We start from the raw sequence: 18732 nt of genomic DNA on the forward strand, positions 1-18732 counted from the left end.
TTGCACTTATATTCTTATTTATAGAGAGTGAGGGCAGCATATGGGCTCTACATTACCCACCTCTTATAGTGTGGTGCAGGTATTCCAGCTTAGCGCCAACTGAGCTATTGCACAAGTGGCCAGTGTATGTTCCCGACACTGAGACACAGCCCCTGTTGCTGCCCTTGGTTGAGTGGGGAACAGTGTGTCTGAGTGTGTGAGCTCAACAAAGCACTGTCATTACTCACTGCAAGATCTTCTGAGAGCACCTTTCAGGAGATACTTCTCTCTCAAAGAGAATACTCAGGAGTCGGGCGGTAGCGCAGCAGGTTAAGCGCAGGTGGTTAAGCCAAATGCAAGTACCAGCATAAGGATTCCAGTTCGAGCCCCCGGCTCCCCGCTTGCAGGGGAGTCGCTTCACAGGCGGTGAAGCTGGTCTCTCCCCCTCCCTGTCTTCCCCCTCCTCTCTCCATTTCTCTCTGTCCTATCCAACAATGATGACATCAACAACAATAATAACTATAACAATAAAATAACAAGGGCAACAAAAGGGAATAAATAAACATTTAAAAATATTTTTTTGAAAAAGAGAGAGAATACTCAGCAGAGCTATGTATGCAAGCCTGTATGAGCACAGACCTATCTGAGGAGACAAGACACTTGAATTACAATGAAGAAGAGGGGTTTTTCCAGGGGTCAGGCAGTAGCGCAGTGGATTAAGTGCACGTGGTGCAAAGCGTGAGGATCCTAGTTCAAGCCCCTGTCTTCCCATCTGCAGGAGGGTCACTTCACAAATGGTGAAGCAGGTCTGCAGGTGTTTATCTTTCTCTCCCCTGCTCTGTCTCCCCTCCTCTGTCTGATCTCTGTCCTATTTCTCTCTATCCTATCCAACAACAATGACACCAATAACAACAACAATAATAACCACAACAACGATAAAACAACAAGGGCAACAAAAGGGAAAAAATAGCCTCCAGGAGCAGTGGATTCCTAGCGCAGGCACTGAGCCCCAGCAACAACCCTGGAGGCAAAAAAAAGAGGGTTTTCCCAGTTATCCTTTATCCTCCTTCTGGGGGACTTATGCAGTAGTAATCACTGCTTTCCTTAAATTTAGCTCACTTGGTGTTGGCTTTTCAGACCACAGAGTGAAGTAGATGATTTACCTCCTTACAGATAAGGGGAATGAGGCTCAGCAGTAGAACTTAGTGGGGTTTAAGTTGGGATCCAAAGTTAGGTTCACCACAGACATCCTCATCTGTGCTGTGTAACTAGTAAAAAGAGGCTTCGCAGGAAGGCCTAGGCCTTTTGCTTCAAAGGGCAAAGGGACACATTTTTCCTTTCATGTCTTTCTACGGCCCATTCTTTCAGTCTGGTTTCAGATTGCCAGCCTGGCTCCAGTCCTCTGTCATTGGTCAAGGAACTCCTGGGGTCATGTTCCACACGTAAAGATTGGAGTAATTGCTTCAAGATGTGGCCCTTTAAGTGGAGAGTAAGTTAAAAGACACTTTATTTATATCAGTTCTAGTCAGAAATTGAGCTTTGACAAAAGAAGGAAAGAAAGAAAGGAAGGCAGGAAGAAACAAAGAAAGGAAGAAAGAAGGAAAGGAGGAAGGAAGAAAGATACACAGAAAGAAAGAGAAAGAAGAAAGAGAAAAAAAATGAAAGAAGGAGATGACTGATGGCTAGTAGCTCTGACACACAGGCTTACTTTTTTCTCTTTAAGAAAGGAAATATACTGTCCTTTTAGAGGATGTTAGTGGTAGTGGTAAAATGAGAGGGACTGGTGATAATTTTGTTCATTTTTTTTTCTTTAAAGTTTCATTATGCAGTTTCAAGTTCCTTTATAGTAAGGAAAACAAATCACCATCCCTAGCTACCACCATTATTTCTTCACCCCTTGCCCTCTCATTCACACAGGCAACCTTGGAACAATTGAGAGAGCAGAAGTCAGTGCTGCTTATGCAACCTTTGCCCCTTCTCTCCAGCCCCTGCCTCCCCACAGCTCCCCACCCACCACACACACACACAGGCGCGCACACACACACACACACACACACACACACATGCAGCTGCGTGATTCTCCCCACCCACCACACACACACACTCTAGCAGCTGCGTGATTCTCCCCACCCACCACACACACATGTACACACACACACTTTCTGTCTCTGTCTCTCTCTGTCTCTCTCTCTCTCTAGCAGCTGTGTGATTCTCAGATTCCAAACAGGTTCCACCCTGCAGATCTGAGCAGGGGGCAAACTTTGCCACGGTGTGTCTATAGACCAAGCTAACTTCACTTCTGGGAAGGACTGCTAGGGATCCAAGGATATTTTATTGCAGGGGAGACAAGTAGAAGAAATTAGCAAAGAGGGTGGTGAGAAAAAAGATTAGAAAATCAAAAGGAATGGTGGAATGGCAAATATTAGCTTACACTTGGTCAAGGGTGAGAATGGGTGAGTTGGTTAACAGCTTAAAAAAAGTAAAAGTATAAACTACATATAAAAGTTTGGACATTGATCCCCAAACCAGGCCTGTTTCTGTACCCTGTGTGGTGAAGGCAGACTCCTGGTTTAGTGAGAAAGTGACAGAAAGATAAAGAAGAAAATGTAGCAGGAGTAGCTTATGTCTCTAGAGCTTGGCTGTAAAGGAGAGCAGAGGCAGCATTTCTACACACACAGCACGTGTTTGCCCAGTGAAAGTGCATGGTCATTACAGGTAGCAGCTTGAAGGAAAGGCAGGGGCAGGAGAAAAGATTCTTACCAATGTCAGAAACTTGATCGTATTTATAGCCCGAGGAATGGGAGCTGCTGGCAAAGGAGAGATTAAATGCTTGTCAGGAAGTATGATTAATGGCCCTACCCTAGTGCTGTACAGAGCTTGGTGGGGCCTTCCTCACAGACAGCGTAGAGGTGAGGAAAGGCCCAGAACCATGTGAGTAGGCATTATTGATTTATCAGATAAAGAGAGAAATGGGACCAGAACTCTGACAACAAAGTGAAAGGCTGCTAGTTAACCAGGGGGTGGGTAGCCTACAATTCCATCATGCTGTGTGAGGAAGGCAAGACCAGTTCAGAGACTGATAAAGGCTCAGTAAGACAAAGGTAGGTGGGGTTTCTGGGACAATTTAGAAGCAAAATTTGCAAGTGTTATATCTGTTTACTGTGATTCTTGTGTACGACTTGGAAACAATTAGGAAACAGTTCTTAAAAGAGATTGACAGAGAAGACAGCTTGTGTCAGACTAAGGCTGGAGAGGAATAGAGGGCCTGCTTTTTCCGAGACTCAGGTTTAAAAGATGAATGAGAGATGATTCTTAAGAGATTTGAAATAGGAAAGGTATGGGTCCAAGGAATGATAAGATAATGTTTTATATAAATTATTTTTGGTAACATGAGTGACTGAGCAAGTCGTGGTCTATATACACAATGCCATACTACTCAGCTATTAAAAATGCTAATTTCACCTTTTTTAGCCCATCTTGGATGGAGCATGAAGAAATCATGTTAAGTGAAATAAGTCAGAAACAGAAAGGGTGAAAATGGGATGATCTCATTCACAGGCAGAAGTTGAAAAACAAGATCAGAAGAGAAAACACTAAGCAGAACTTGGACTGGAGTTGGTGTATCGCACCAAAGTCAAAGACTCTGGGGTGGGGTGGGGGGCAGGGTTCAGGTCCTGGAACAGGATGACAGAGGACCTAGTGGGGGTTGTATTGTTATGTGGAAAACTGGGAAATGTTATGCATGTACAAACTATTGTATTTACTGTTGACTGTAAAACATTAAGCCCCCCGTAAAGAAATTTAATATATATATTAAATATAAGGCAAGGTGGGGGCCAGGCAGTAGCACACATAGTACTAAGCAAAGGACCCAAGCAAGGATCCAGGTTCGAGCCCCCATCCCCACATGCGGGAAGGATGTTTCACAAGTGGTGAAGCAGGCCTGCAGGTGTCTTTCTCTCTTTTTCTCTATCTCTCCCTCCTCTCTCAATTTCTCTCTGTCCTGTCAAAGAAATTGGAAAAAAATAGTGGATTTTTAGTGCTGGCACAGAGCCCCAGCAATAACCCTGAATTTGAAAGGAAAGGAAAGGAAAGGAAAGAGAAGAAGAGAAAAGAAAAGAAAAGAAAAGAAAAGAAAAGAAAAGAAAAGAAGAGAAAAGGTTATTTGAGGAGAATAGTGACATAGGTTGGAGCCTAGAGCTTGAGAAAGAGAATAGAAGGGTCTTTGAACAAAATCTGATTCTGAGAGTAATCAACCAGAGATGAATACAAGTTTTGCCAAGCAGTTTTAGAAGACCAGTTATAATTAAATAGCTTAAGTTTTTATTTAAACCAATTGGCACCATTAAGTGGCTTTCACCAACAATTCTCAGGCATAGGAAGTAGAAACCAGGACAAAAAGACTTTGAAGTCTGGCATGAGTTGGGCTCTAGCAAGGTGAATCTGCTTTAGATCTAGGGGTGAGATGAGCTGCATGGAGGAATTTTCTGGTGCGGATATGCTAAGATTGTCATGACTAATCTTCAGGGGTAGAGTAGATAAGAAGGCAAGCACTGCTTAAGTTGATAAACTAGGAACATTGGGAGTGAGTGATTAAGAACTGAACACAGAAGAAATGAAAGATTAATTGAATAAATAAGTCAGATGAAAAGATTTCGGAGTTGAGAATTTTAGAAGTCAAGCAAGCACTCTGGGTATAAAGACAAAGGCCAGGGTGTGGCCTTGAGGTTTGAGATGCTGACGTGAATTATAAGATAAGTCTGTTGGTGCTGAGCTGGAGACTTGTGCTGCCAGAGTGGATAGTGGATGGAAGTTTGGTTAACAAGTATGATGACACTATGGGGAGAGATAAGCTCTCACCAGGTGGGTAGAGAAACTTTTGACGAAAGACAACAGCTTTGAAGAAGTTGGGAAACTGTAGAGTCTGGAACATCTGAAAAGAAAGTGGCACAACTGAATGGTGCTGTCTTAGAATAAAAGGGCTGGGGAGTTGGGTGGTAGCGCAGTGGGTTAAACGCAGGTGATGCAAAGCTCAAGGACCGGCATAAAGATTCCGGTTCGAGCCCCCGGCTCCCCACCTGCAGGGGAGTCGCTTCACAAGCGGTGAAGCAGGTCTGCAGGTGTCTATCTTTCTCTCCCCCTCTCTGTCTTCCCCTCCTCTCTCCATTTCTCTCTGTCCTATCCAACAACAACATCATCAATAACAACAACAACAATAAAATAACAAGGGCAACAAAAGGGAATAAATAATTTTTTTTTTAAAAAAAAGGGCTGTTACGGATGGTTCATTGTGGGAGAATAGTGGTCTGGAAGTGGACTTGAGCCAGGAGGAAAGATACTGAACACAGTTGTTGGAAGTACAGTCAGCTTCACTTGAGATGACTATAAAGGATGTGCCAGAGCCATGACTTAGTTTATGCTGAAGGAACAATTGAGAATATAAGGTAGATAATGCCTATTGAGACACACGTGCTCAAGGTTACGGAACACAGTAATAGCTAGTGACCATGTGAGGCATGGAGATGGGGAGCTGAACTGTGATACCCTTGCTGAAGTCTGTTCTGGGGCTCAGAGACCATGGCTCTGCTTATTAGTGGTCTGGATTGTGGGTGCTAAGAAAAGGTAGGTGCATATGCTACTACAGGCTAGGAGAAGGTGAGTAAAGGCTTTGTTATTAGTGGGCTGTGTGAAATTAAGCAGTCACAGTTTGTAATTACAACTTCAGTGTGTACAAATGGAAAGGTCCACTTGGAATGTGGAACTCTGACTAATTGGCACCCTGGCATGACCAATTGGAATGGCTATTGGACTTTTAGTATGACCAGTTAGAATATTATAGTCATTGGCTGGAACATTGGTGTGACCAATCACAACCTAACAAAGGTATTTCAGCAGTGCAATGGAAACAGAAGCTTAGCTTTCAAGAAAGATACATTTCGTGGCCCAGGAGGTGGCACAGTGGCTATGGCACTGGACAGAAGCAAGAGCTTCCCAATTTGATCCCTGACACTACGTGTGCCAGAGTGATCTGGCTCTCTCTCTCCCTCCCCTTTCTCTCCCCCATCTATATCTCTTGTGATAATAAACAAATGAATCTGTGGAATCTGCAGAAGAAAAAAAAAAAGCTACATTTTAAGACTTTTTTTTTTTACATCCCACCAAAGCAATGTTTTGAATGTTGGTAATAGGCAAACTTTGTTACTACCATCTTAAGATACTCAAGTATTCACCAGGCAGGGGCTGTGTTTTTAATTGTCATATCCTTAGGCCTTCGTATTTGGCAGATTTTTAAAAATGTACATATTGAGGGGTTTGGTGGTGGTGCACGTGGTAGAGTGCACATATTATAGAAAAACCTAAGTTCAAGCCCCCAGTCCCCACCTGCAGTGGGGAAACTTCACAAGTGGTGAAGCATAGTTTTGCAGGTATCTCTCTATCTCACCTGTCCCTCTCAATTTCTCTCTGTCTCTCCACCAAGTAAATATATAATTAAATAAAATATTAAAATATAACTTAAAAATAAAATAGAATTGTTGAGTAAGTGGCCAAAGTCTATGGAAACATATTTTCTCACCCTTTAGTACTCCAAGGCAATAGCTACTATTTCATGGACCTTGATTTGTAAAATTACTGCTTTTCGTCTTTGTGTCGGTGGCTGGAAAGCTCACAAACACATAGTTAAGATGCCTTTTATACCAGCTAAACTCTGGCTTCAGTTTCCTAGCTTTTCACTTTTATGATTTATTTTTAACTTGAAATGTGTGCTTTGTAAACTTCCTCAAGTCATTTTTAATTTTTTTTGAGTCATTTTTATTTATTTTAAAATTTTATTTTAAATATTTGTTTATTCTTTTTTGTTGCCCCTGTTGTTTTATTGTTGTAGTTATTATTGTTGTTGTTGGATAGGACAGAGAGAAATGGAGAGAGGAGGGGAAGACAGAGATGGGGAGAGAAAGATAGACACCTGCAGACCTGCTTCACCGCCTGTGAAGCAACTCCCTTGCAGGTGGGGAGCCCAGTGCTCTATCCGGGATCCTTGTGCTTCCCGCCACATGCATTTAACCCGCTGCACTACCACCTGACTCCCTAAACTCAATTTTTTTTTACTCTATTTTTTTAGAGAAACTTTTTTGCTTTGCTACCAAAGCTTTACTAGGGGCTTCATGCCTGCACAATTCCACTGTTCACAGAAGATTTTCTTCCCGACTCCCAGATGGGAGATTTTTACATCAGTCTCAACTCTGTGTTGCCCAGCACACAACTTAAGAGATGCCCGATATTCAATGGATAGAACAGAATTGTCTTTTTGTTGTCATAGAGATTTGTGATTTTGAGAATTCTCTTTGCTTGCAGGAACTGCTAAGTCGCACATCTCTTGAGACACAGAAGCTTGATCTGATGACTGAAGTATCTGATCTGAAGCTCAAGCTTGTTGGTATGGAGAAGGAGCAGAGAGAGCAGGAGGAGAAGCAGAGAAAAGCAGAGGTGAGTATGACACACCAAAGTCCAGAAGGATCCATATTGCCCTCTACTTGGAACAGGGGACGTTGCCTTAACATGGATGAAAGCCATTTGGTCTACTCCCACCCTTGGCAGCTTCTGGGCAGTGTAAACATCTATGCACTAGAGATGCAATGTTCAGTTAATTCCAAGTTATCAGGTTTTGCTGTGGCTGCAGATTTTAACAGTGCCCAAACCACCCAGTTTTGGCTCTAAGGCTTTATCCTCCCTCAAGTTGCTGACAAGGATGGAAAGGGAAACAGTAATGGGGAAAGGATCAGACAAAATATGGATGAACACAAGAGGTCTTCTGTGAAAACCAAGCTAATGACTTTCTGCAAGGATGAAGTCAGCTGCCCAACAAGTCACTGTAACCAAATTCAAAGAATCTGAAGGCATTCTTTAAGATGCATATTAATGATCTAAATGGGTCCATTAGATTATTTTTTTTCTTTTCTCCTGGTGGTCAGATGGGCAAACCCATGTACAAGACTTAACTTACAGAATGTTTTCCTGTTTATTTGTCCTCCCTTCCTCCTACCCCCAGCCCCCCTCACCCCCGTATGCTACTGGCTAGAGCACTCTAGACACTTTTTCTGGATAACTGTTCAGAGAACGTTAGACTCCGAGCTCCTTATTTGAGTCATAACAGCTTGCTTTAACCTTAGATGATCATCTGTGTGCCTACCCCTCCCTGCACATTCCTGTGCTCACATGTACAATATGAGATGTGGATAGAGGATGGGCTTTTGGTTTAGACGTACCTAATCTGCCTAGTAGCTCTTTAAGCTTCACATTAGCCACCTCATCTCTCTACACCTCCATTTCTCAATTTGTATGATGGATAAGTGGCGAGGTTCAAATCAATCATGAACGAACGTTGAGCTCTTACCGTGATATCTGGCATTTCATAAATACTTGGTTTGTTTTCATACCCTTTGAACGCTTAGGCATCTCCAAGATCCAAAAAAGAATGTCGGGACTTTCCATTAAGTGTTGACACTGTCATGCAATGGGACCTGCCATGTTTCTGTGTTTGCTGGTAAACACTGGAGATCGCAACACAGATAGATATTCTCTGTATCACTTTTCAATTAGTAAGAAGTTGCCCCCCAAAAAGATGCCTCTGTGAAGCTGAGGACATTATCTTCTAGTAGCTAAGAATCCAAGTTCTTATTCACATCATCTAACCATAATCCAAAGCTATCCAGTAGTTTTCTAATTTTAGGAAAATTCTTTAACCTCCCAGTTTTTTCCCTTCTTTCATAAAATTGGGTCATAGGAAATAAGATAGTATTATACAATACTTAACCTTGTTTAAGGCACACAGTAGTAGCTAGCTATTTTTTTAAGATTTATTTATTTATGACAAAGCAAATTTGGGGGGGAATCAGATCATCACCCTGGCATATGCAGTGTTATGGATTGAACTCAGGACTTCCTGTTTAAGAGTCCAACACCTTATCTGCTGTGCCATTTCCCAGGCCACAGTAATAGCTAGCTTCTATCACTGAATGTGTTGTAAATATAAACTCTGAACATAATTTGCACACTGCAAAGTTCACACAGACGGAAAACTTATCTATGTGAAACGCCAACTGAACATAATCTATTTCTTAAATCTTCAGAGAAAAACAACTGACTTTTCTCCTGGTGTGGAGTTCTTTTTGCCAGCATGTAAAGGTTTTTAATTCCATGTGTTCAGTTCATACATCTGGGTTGGGAGGATAGAACTCAAGCAATTGACTTAAGTTGATAGAAACTCAACTCAGAAGAAGGAAATTATTAAATATACAACTCAAAGAGTCTAGGGTTTAGAAAGTCCAGTATCCCTAGACCAAAAAAAAAAAAAAAAACAAAAAAACCTCATGATATCATTAGAAGTTAGTCTTTTATTTATTTATTTTTATTGCTGCCAGGGTTATTGCTGGGGCTTGGCTGGTGCCAGTAATATGAATCCACTGTGCCTGGTGGCCATTTTTCTACTTTTTAAACGTTTATTAGATAGGATAGAGAGAAATTGAGAGAGGACAGGGAGATAGAGAGAGGGAGAGAAAGATAGACACCTGCAGACGTGCTTTACAGCTTGTGTAGCGGAGTCCCTGCAGGGGTGGAGCCGGGGCTCAGCTTGGCAGCCCATGGAGAGAGAAAGTGACTCTCTCAAAGGCTTCAGTAAAAGCATTACAACTGTATCTGGTTGAATCAATATGTGCGTCGTCTGAGTGGTTCTGAACCAGTACTGTAGGAGACAGGTACTTGTGTACAATGCGTGTGAGACAGATACTTGTGTACAATGCGTATATTCCAGTCAGCCTTTCTAAGGAGGAATACATTGTTTCTATCAGTCTGGGGTAGCTCAGGTCCTTTCTAGGGACGAGGTGAGTGAAAGAGCTCCCACCTGTGGACCAAGTATAACTAAAGCTGTTTTTTAACATTTCCTTTCTTTCCTGAAGAGTATTCTTACTCTGAGTTTTCAGGTCTTGTTTTCTATTAAACTGTTCGTGCCAGAGGCAACATTTAGTTTCTTAAGTTTCTGGCCTCATTCCTAGCAGATAAGCACACTTCCCAGTTGCTGGCACAAACATTAGGTTTCCACATGGAGAAATTTTTGTAAGCTGTTGGAACCTGTGATAAGTAGTGAATAAACACATGACCTGAAAAAAAAATTCTCACTCTTATAATTGAACGTAATCTTTGCTGTATGTACCACTAGGTATTACTGTCTGGAGAGCCATGCTGCTAGAGTTGCGTTACTCTTACGTGCATGGAGATGCTTATTTTGGGCAAAACAGTAAGCTAAGGTCACCAGGGGCTGTAGTTGCTTGAGTAAGGAGAATACCCCTTCCACACTGCTGCTCTTTGTTTCAGTGAGTAGACTTAGCCCAAGGCCTGATTGTGGTTTGGAAAAAACACTGCCATTTTTCTTTGTTTGAAGTAGCCAGTTCTGAAATAACTTCCAGGGAGCCAGGCGGTAGCGCAGCGGGTTAAGCACACGTGGCGCAAAGCACAAGGTTCAGTGTAAGGATCCCTGTTCAAGCCCCTGGCTCCCCACCTGCAGGGGAGTCGCTTCACAAGCTGTGAAACAGGTCTGCAGGTGTCTGTCTTTCACTCCCTCTCTCTGTCTTCCCCTCCTCTCTCCATTTCTCTCTGTCCTATCCTACAACGATGACAACAATCATAACTACAACAATAAAAACAAGGGCAACAAAAGGGAATAAATAAATTAAATAAATATTCTTAAAAAATTACTGAAATAACTTCCATAAAACTCAGGCTTTACCCTCAAATCCCATTTTTATAATTCAATGAAAAGGTGAAGTTAATGAGAGCATTGCAAACTGCTTCTTTCCTCCGGTTCTGATCTCATCCCAAGCCAGTATGCTTTTACCTATGCTTAGCTACTGACATGACCACAGGTGGTTGTTGTGAGAAGCCCAAGGACTTTTAAATGGGAATATCTTGTCAACTAGAGAGAATCCTAACAACCAGCTTGGCTCAAGTATCAACCAATAGCAGCCTAAATGGGACATGTGTAAAGACCAGGCTTCCTGTTTATTTTACCATTTCTCATCACTAGCTTTTTATACTGTTTCTGAGTAACTTCAGGAAACCTAAGATTACACCAGTTAAGTTTACTTTTGATAAGCAGAACTGTTCAAGAGTGATTGGTTGACAGTAAATTTGAGATCAGACGAGATCGAGCTCATTCAGGGTGGTATGGCCGTAGACAACAGTAAATTTGAGAACTGGGTGGATGGAACATGAAAGAAAGATTCAGAAGTCAAGGCAATATCTCTGGATTGCACATATACCAAAGGCATGTCCGTCAGAGAGGTCTTCCTTAGAGGAAGAAGTTTCACTTTACACAGCTCTGGGGATGCAGAGAGACCTATGACTGGATCCTTTTGTGGGATCCAAAGGATTCTGGGGATGATACCAGAGCAGCCTGTGGACAGAGATGCAGGGACAGTGTGAGCTGGGAAGTAAAGGCAGCCCAGTTGATCTGGGAGTGTACACAGGCATGAGGATAGCTAGGAAGAACCTTAGCATCTTGATGCAGAAAGTAAAATGTGTTATTAGCCTCAGAGGTGGTGTCATCCCCTTCTCTCTTCCTTTGGAGAGAGACTTGGAAGGGAAGAAAGGGAGGTATCTCACTTTCTGAACTAGGCCGATCAGAATCATGGACATGGGACACAAACGGGCTGAGGGGATCAAAGAAAAGAGTGACTAGAAAGCTTTTTTAAAAAAATTGTGTTATTTTGTTCTATTTATTTTTATCACCATTAAAAACATCTCCAACAATTCAAAAATAAAGAATTCAGAAAGGTTTGTACAGTCTCCTTCTGTGCCTCTCCCTCAGCCAGAAACTCTCAGTCAGCCTTTTTGTATCCTTCCAGTTATCTTAGGCAGGATAAGCAAATGTATGTGCATGTATGCAAACAGGCTGTCACATACACACAACTTTTGTTCTCTCATATGCACAGTACATCTTTTATTTATTTATTTATTTTGTAATCTTGGAGTTTATTTCACACCAAATATGTTTTTAAAAGTCTCCTTGAGGGTGCCTGGCAGTGGAGCACCCAGCTAAGCAAACATAGTACTTTGTGCAAAGATCCAAGCAAGGATCTGGGTTCGAGCCCTTGCTCCCCACCTATAGGAGGGGAACCTTCACAAGTGGTGAGGCAGGTCTGCAGGTGTTTATCTTTCTCTCTCTATTTCCTCTCCTATCTCAATTTCTCTCTGTTCTATCCAATAAAATGGCCACCAGGAGCAGTGGATTTGTAGTGCCAGCACCAAGCCCCAGCAATAACCATGAAGGAAAAAAAAAAGTTTCATCTGACCGGGGTAGACAACTTAATGGTTATGCAAAGAGACTCTCCTGCCTGAGGCTTCAAAGTCCTAGATTCAGTCCCCCACACCACCATAATCCAGAGCTCTGGCGTTTAACCAGTGTTCTGGTAAAATAGATAAATACATAAATAAATAAATATATATACATACATATATACAAAAAGACCCATCCAGAACAAAAGTTTCCTCATTTATAGTTCTATCTGCTATTATTTCAGTATTTAATCATGCCATGATTTAATTGACCAGTCTGCTTTTGATAGATATCTAAGTAGTTTCCTTTATAAATAATACTATCATGAATAATTTTTACATGAGTGAAGATGTTTAAGTGGAGTTTATGGGGGAGAAGGGCACATATATTTGAACTTTTGGCAGCAGGTTGAGCGCACGCGGCAACGACTGGCTTAAGGATTCTGTTTCCAGCCCCAGGCTCTGCACCTGCAGGACAGTCACTTCACAGGCGGTGAAGCAGGTCTGCAGGTATCTTTCTCTCCCCCTCTCTGTCTTCCCCTCCTCTCTCCATTTCTGTCTGTCCTATCCAACAACAGTGACATCAATAACAACAATAATAACCACAGCAATTAATAAAATACCAAGGGCAACAAAAGGGAATAAATAAATATTTAAAAAAAAGAAATTAAAAATAAATTAAAAAAAAGATGGGGTGAAAAACTAAGTGACATTGTGAAAATAAACAAATAAATAAAAGTTTCCTAAGTAGGATGGGGTGAAAAGACCATGATTATGGGAATTGCCATAATAATTAATAAATAATAATTTATTCCATGGTTTCTCATGGAATAAAACTACTGTATGTACATAACCACTTGGACATAGTAGTCGAATTCTGGATTTGCAAGCATGAGCCCCAAATTCAGTTCCTAGTATCAAAATATATTAAAATGATGCTCTGGTTCTCTCTGTCTGTCTCTCTCCTTCTATCTTTCTTCTCCCTCACTCCTTCTTGTGAAAATTTTAAAATATTAAAAGAGAGAGAGAGAAAAGAACCATAAAAGTCAGTTTGTTGGTTGGTGAAACAAGAGTACTAAAGTAGTCTGAACGGCCAATAGAACCTTCTAAGTGTTCTCTGGACTTCAAGCTGTGGGACCCCAAAATGGAACACAGGTTGAAAATGATCTCTCCTCCTGGAGAGAAATAGACCTGTTAAGATAGAAGATGGGTTTGCCCTGGAGAGAAAAATGTCTAGCAGTCAAGTGAAATGCCAGATCTGAGGATTTTTACACTGGGGAGCAGTAACACGTGGGCAGGGAGAGCTAGAGAATGTCTCAGAAATACTGGGGCTCACTACATACTTTTACTGAGCAGAGGAGGAGCAAAGATGAGACCCAGTTCACCGGCCTGACTGAGGAAGATGAGGGACAGCCGTGAAAGGGAGCAGCATCTAAACATTACTTTCAGGAAACATTTTTTGTGTTTTAAAGACTGGGGCTTTTTCTTCCCTTCCACTCCTTACAGCTTCTACTCTGAGAAAGAAACTGGGCAAATTTCCACTCTAATTCTAGTGTTGAAGCAAAAGGAGAAAGCTAGTTTATGAGTCAAGTGATAAGTACCTTGAGAGAAAGTGGCCACTATGTTTCTGGGCTTATGAATGTGAGGGGAGGAGGCACAGGAAGGCATCCACCACAGCTTTGAAAGTGTGGAAATAAAGAGAAGATGACTCAAGAATATGAACCCCCACTTAAAAATAAAAGCAATTCAGACTGTGCAATTTCTGAATAATATTCTCACCCAGAAAAGGCTTGGAGATATCTTGAAAGAAACTAGTTTTCAAAAGGGCTTGTATAAAAGATGAAAAGGATAAACGGGAACATACCTACATGAACAACATGGAGAAAGGTGAACCCCCAGCTTAAGAACAATGCTGTGACTTTGCCCTAAGGGCATATTCTCAGTGAGATCAAAGAAAGAGTAGATTTCATTCCCCTGTTGCCTCTGGATAGGAGCAAGGAACTTACCAACAACAGTCTGCAACCAACTCACTGTAATTTTTTTTTTTTGTCTGCTTGTTGGCTTGTTTTGTTCTTAAGTGGAGCCAGAGATCCAACCTAGCATCTCATGTATATACATTTCCACTGAGTCCCCTCCCCAGCCCCAGTCATTTCCATATTTTGGCCTGAGAGAGGTGGACAATGAGAGGGAGAAAGAGAGCAAAAGACCAGACTACTTTTATTATATATTTTTTATTTATCTATTATTTTCTTTTACCAGAGCACTGCTCAGCTTTGGCTTATGGTGGTACAGGGACTTGAACCTGGGATTGTGAAGCCTTGGGCATGAAAGACTCTTTGCATAACCATTATGCTATCTGCCCCTGCCTACCAGACTACTTCTTAATCAATTATAGAGTTCTACTTGTTAATCCTTGTTAATTTTGTGTAGTTCTGAGGAATGAATCCAGAGCCTTGTGCATGCAAGGTATGTGCTCTACCATTCAGCTACCTCCCCAGTTCTATAGGAGTGAATTTTTTTTTGACGTTCTTATTCTTTTTTTTTTTTAATTTTTATTTATAAAAAGGAAACACTGACAAAAACCATAGGATAAGAAGGGTACAACTCCACACAATTCCCACCACCAGAACTCAGTATCCCATCCCCTCTCCTGATAGCTTTCCTATTCTTTATCCCTCTGGGAATATGGACCCAACGTTATTGTGGGATGCAGAAGGTGGAAGGCCTGGCTTCTATAATTGCTTCCCCACTGAACATGGACATTGACAGGCCGATCCATACTCCTCTCTTTCCCTAGTGGGGCAGGGCTCTTGGGAAGCGGGGCTCCAGGACACATTGGTTGGGTCATCTGCCCAGGCAAGTCCAGTTGGCATCATGCTAGCATCTGGAACTTGGTGGCTGAAAAAAGAGTTAACATATAAAGCCAAACAAATTGTTGGCTATTCATGAAACTAAAAGCTGGAATAGTGCAGATGAAGATTTGGGGCAGTCTCCATTTTGTAGATAGATAGTAGGCCTATTTTAGTTATATTCCAAAGGACCCATGACTACACTAGGTTAGTTTGTTTGTTTTGTTTTTTGTTTGTTTGTTTTTCTGAGCCTGACATCTGATATGCAGGTGGACCCAAGTTATTGTCTGGTGAGATGGTGGCATGGCTGGGAAAAGGACCAGAAAGCTGGATCAGGGAACAGAATAGCTCCCTAATATGAGAAAGGTATATAAATATTGTTGACTGTAAACCCCATCGATTTGATCTGATCTGGGGCCTATGCTCAGTTTAGGAGCCTATGTGACCTCTGCATCCCTGTAGATATGAGCTCACATTCTGTTATCATGAGTAGGAATGTTCCAAGCTGCCCCAATTTCAGGACCCATTTTCCTAAAGTGGAAGATAGAGTATGTTGCCTAGCCACCCTTCAGAGGATGGAACATTCTCTACTGTTGTTGAGTTCACATGTCAATTTAAAATCCAGGATATTTCCTGTGATTTTCTTTAAAAAATTTTGTGTTTATTATTTCCCTTTTGTTGCCCTTGTTATTTTATTGTTGTTGTTGCTATTGATGTTGTTGGATAGGACAGAGAGAAATGGAGAGAGGAGGGGAAGACAGAGAGGGGGAGAGAAAGACAGACACCTGCAGACCTGCTTCACTGCCTGTGAAGCAACTCCCCAAAAGATGGGGACCCGGGGGCTCGAACCGGAATCCCTACGCTGGTCTTTGCACTTTTTGCCACATGTGCTTAACCTGCTTCACTATCACCCAACTCCCTCTTTTTTAAATTTTTAATTTTTTTATTAGCAATGTTTAACAAGACTGTAAGGTAACAGGGGTACAATTCCACACAGTTCTCACCAGCAGAGTTCTGTGTCCCATCCTCTCCATTGAAAAGTTCCCTAATTCTCCATCCCTCTGGTTGTATGGACCCAAATTCTTTATTTGGTGCAGAAGATGGGTGTTCTGGCTTTTGTATTTGCTTCTCTGCTGGACATGTCAACACATGGATGTTAACAGGTCTATTTATACCCCCATCCTGTTTCTGTTTCCCCCCAGCTCTCCCCCATTTCTCTTGAATCAACACTTGATTTCTAAGAGAAGCCCCAAGGAAATTGGTATTATCATTGAATGTCATGGCAGGTGTTTAGCTAAGTATCCATTGACTTCATCCTCCCAATGACAGTGTAAGTTATCAAGATCTTTGCTTTACAAATTTGAAAGCTGAGTTTCAGAAAGTTTCATAACTCACTCAGCTGAACATTGTGACAGATTAGAATTAAATGAGACCTGTAATGATCTCAAAGGTGTGTTCTGTTCACTGCATCACACTGTCACTTGTCATAAGGTAGATGTTTGCTGTGATTTAACTTAAAAGGGGTTAGTGTGGCTGCTGTGGCACATAAAAGGATTCACAGTGGGGAGCTGGGAACTGCTTTAAACAATACAAGGTTTATTAGGGTGAAACAGGTAAAAGGCAAAATAAGCACTGATCATCACGGGTTAAGAGTACGTATGCTAGGTCCATAAAGTCTGAGTATAGTTATCAAAACTTTAGTCCCATAAGATAAACAATTATCAGCTGAGGTAAAAGTTGCTCATGGCTGTACCGAGGTCTAAAAGTTTACCAGCTAGGAGAGTCATAGGTGTTCAGTTCCCAAAGGAGAAGTAGCCATGAAGTAACCTGGAGCACCTCTGCTGAGAAGCTTCTGACCAGGAGAAGCAGCAGCTAAAGAGAGAGACCTGCTCCAAGTCCTGGTGCTTTTACATCTTCCCTTCTCTGTCTGTCCTGCCTCAGGGTGACGTCATTCATATGCTAATAGTCTCAAACTCCTGTTGGGGTCACAACAGATGTTCATAACAGGCTGGTCATTATTTTGAGGAATTGCTTTGACAATAGCCTTGAATCATTTACTGTCTTTCTTCCCACTACAGGATTTAGATATAGAGAACTAGATGTTAAAAACCAGTTTTCTCCATGCAGATGAATTTTCAGCTTCAGATGTATCTCCCCCCCCCCTTACTGTTGCTTTTATCTACTCCTAATTGTTTTTTCTTTTCTCTTTTTTAATTTTTATTTATAAAATGGAAATATTGACAAGACTGTAGGATAAGATGGGTACAATTCCACATAATTCCCATGGCAAGAACTCCATATCCCATCCACTCCCTATTCTTTATCCCTCTGAACCCAGGATCATTATGGGGTGCAGAAGGTGGGAGGTCTGGCTTCTGTAATTGCTTCCCCACTGAACATGGGCACTGGCAGGAGGATCCATATTCCATCCTGTCTCTCTCTTCCCCTAGTGGGGCAGGGCTCTGGGGAAGCGGGACTCCAGGACACACTGGTGGGGTCATATGCCCAGGGAAGTCAGGTTGGCATCATGGTTCTATCATCTAGAACCTAGTGGCTGAAAAAGAGTCAAGATATAAAGCAGAACAAATTGTTGACTAATCATGAACCTAAAGGCAAGAATTTTGCAGATGAAGATTGGGGGGGTCTCCGTTTTGTAAAAAGCTAGTAGGTCTATTTTAGGTATATTCCAAGGGGCCCATGACTTTACTAGTTTTGCCTGTGCCTGACATCTAGTATGAAGGTGGACCCGAGGTATTGTCTGGGGAGATGGTGTCTTAGTTGGAAAAAGGATTAGAAAGCTGGATTAGGGAAGAGAGTAGGTGTCTATCTTTCTCTCTTCCTCTCTACCCCCTCCTCTCTCAATTTCCCTCTTTCCTATTGAATAGAATAGGGAAAAAAAAAAAAAAGGAAAAAGTAGTTGCCAGGAGCAGTGGATTCATGGTACCAACACCGAGCCCCAGCAATAATAACCCTGGAGGAAAAAAAAGATTTATTTATTGGTTGATTTATTTATCTTTTTAAGATTTTATTTATTTTATTAATGAGAAAGATAGGAGGAGAGAGAGAGAGAGAGAGAGAGAGAGAGAGAGAGAAAGAACTAGACATCACTCTGGTGTATGTACTGCCGGGGATTGAACTCAGGACCTCATGCTTGAGAGTCTAATACTTTTATTGATTGCACCACCTCCTGAATCCCTGTTGATTGATTTTTAAGAGAGGGAGGTAGAAAAAGAAAGCAAGCACCAGAACATCCCTCTGGCAGATGCAGTGAGTGTCAGGGACTGAATGCAGGAGCACGTGTCTGAGAATTCGGGGCTTTACCCACTGTGCCATCTGCCAGGTCGCTCTGTTGGGTTTACCAACCCCACGAATGACACTGTCATCCCGGCCATGACTCTCTGTCCCCTTTGTTCTCTCTCCCAGTCACATGATCTAAAAATGTGCCTGTTTGATATTTCTTAGGCTCCTGCCTTCTTTCTTCTGTTTGCTGAGACAGAAAAAATAACTCCCTTGCCTCCCTGAAGGCTGTGTGTTCTTAGCTGTAACACTTCTTGCTTTTTGCCATTTGTGCATCTCT

The 18732-nt window shown here is 41.9% G+C and overlaps 1 protein-coding gene across 2 annotated transcripts in view; it reads left to right on the forward strand.

The window, feature by feature from the left end:
• The first annotated feature begins 7233 nt into the window (after window positions 1-7233).
• LOC103117632 (liprin-beta-2) overlaps window positions 7234-18732 on the forward strand; it is a 54979-nt gene continuing 43480 nt past the window's right edge. For both annotated transcript variants that reach the window (XM_060184718.1, XM_060184719.1), the window contains exon 1: window positions 7234-7464. In XM_060184718.1, the coding sequence (XP_060040701.1) occupies window positions 7249-7464 (216 nt within the window). In that variant the 5' untranslated portion in view covers window positions 7234-7248. The remainder of the gene's footprint in view (window positions 7465-18732) is intronic.

Source organism: Erinaceus europaeus, unplaced genomic scaffold (genome assembly GCF_950295315.1).
Source record: "Erinaceus europaeus unplaced genomic scaffold, mEriEur2.1 scaffold_705, whole genome shotgun sequence".
Taxonomy (NCBI): domain Eukaryota; kingdom Metazoa; phylum Chordata; class Mammalia; order Eulipotyphla; family Erinaceidae; genus Erinaceus; species Erinaceus europaeus.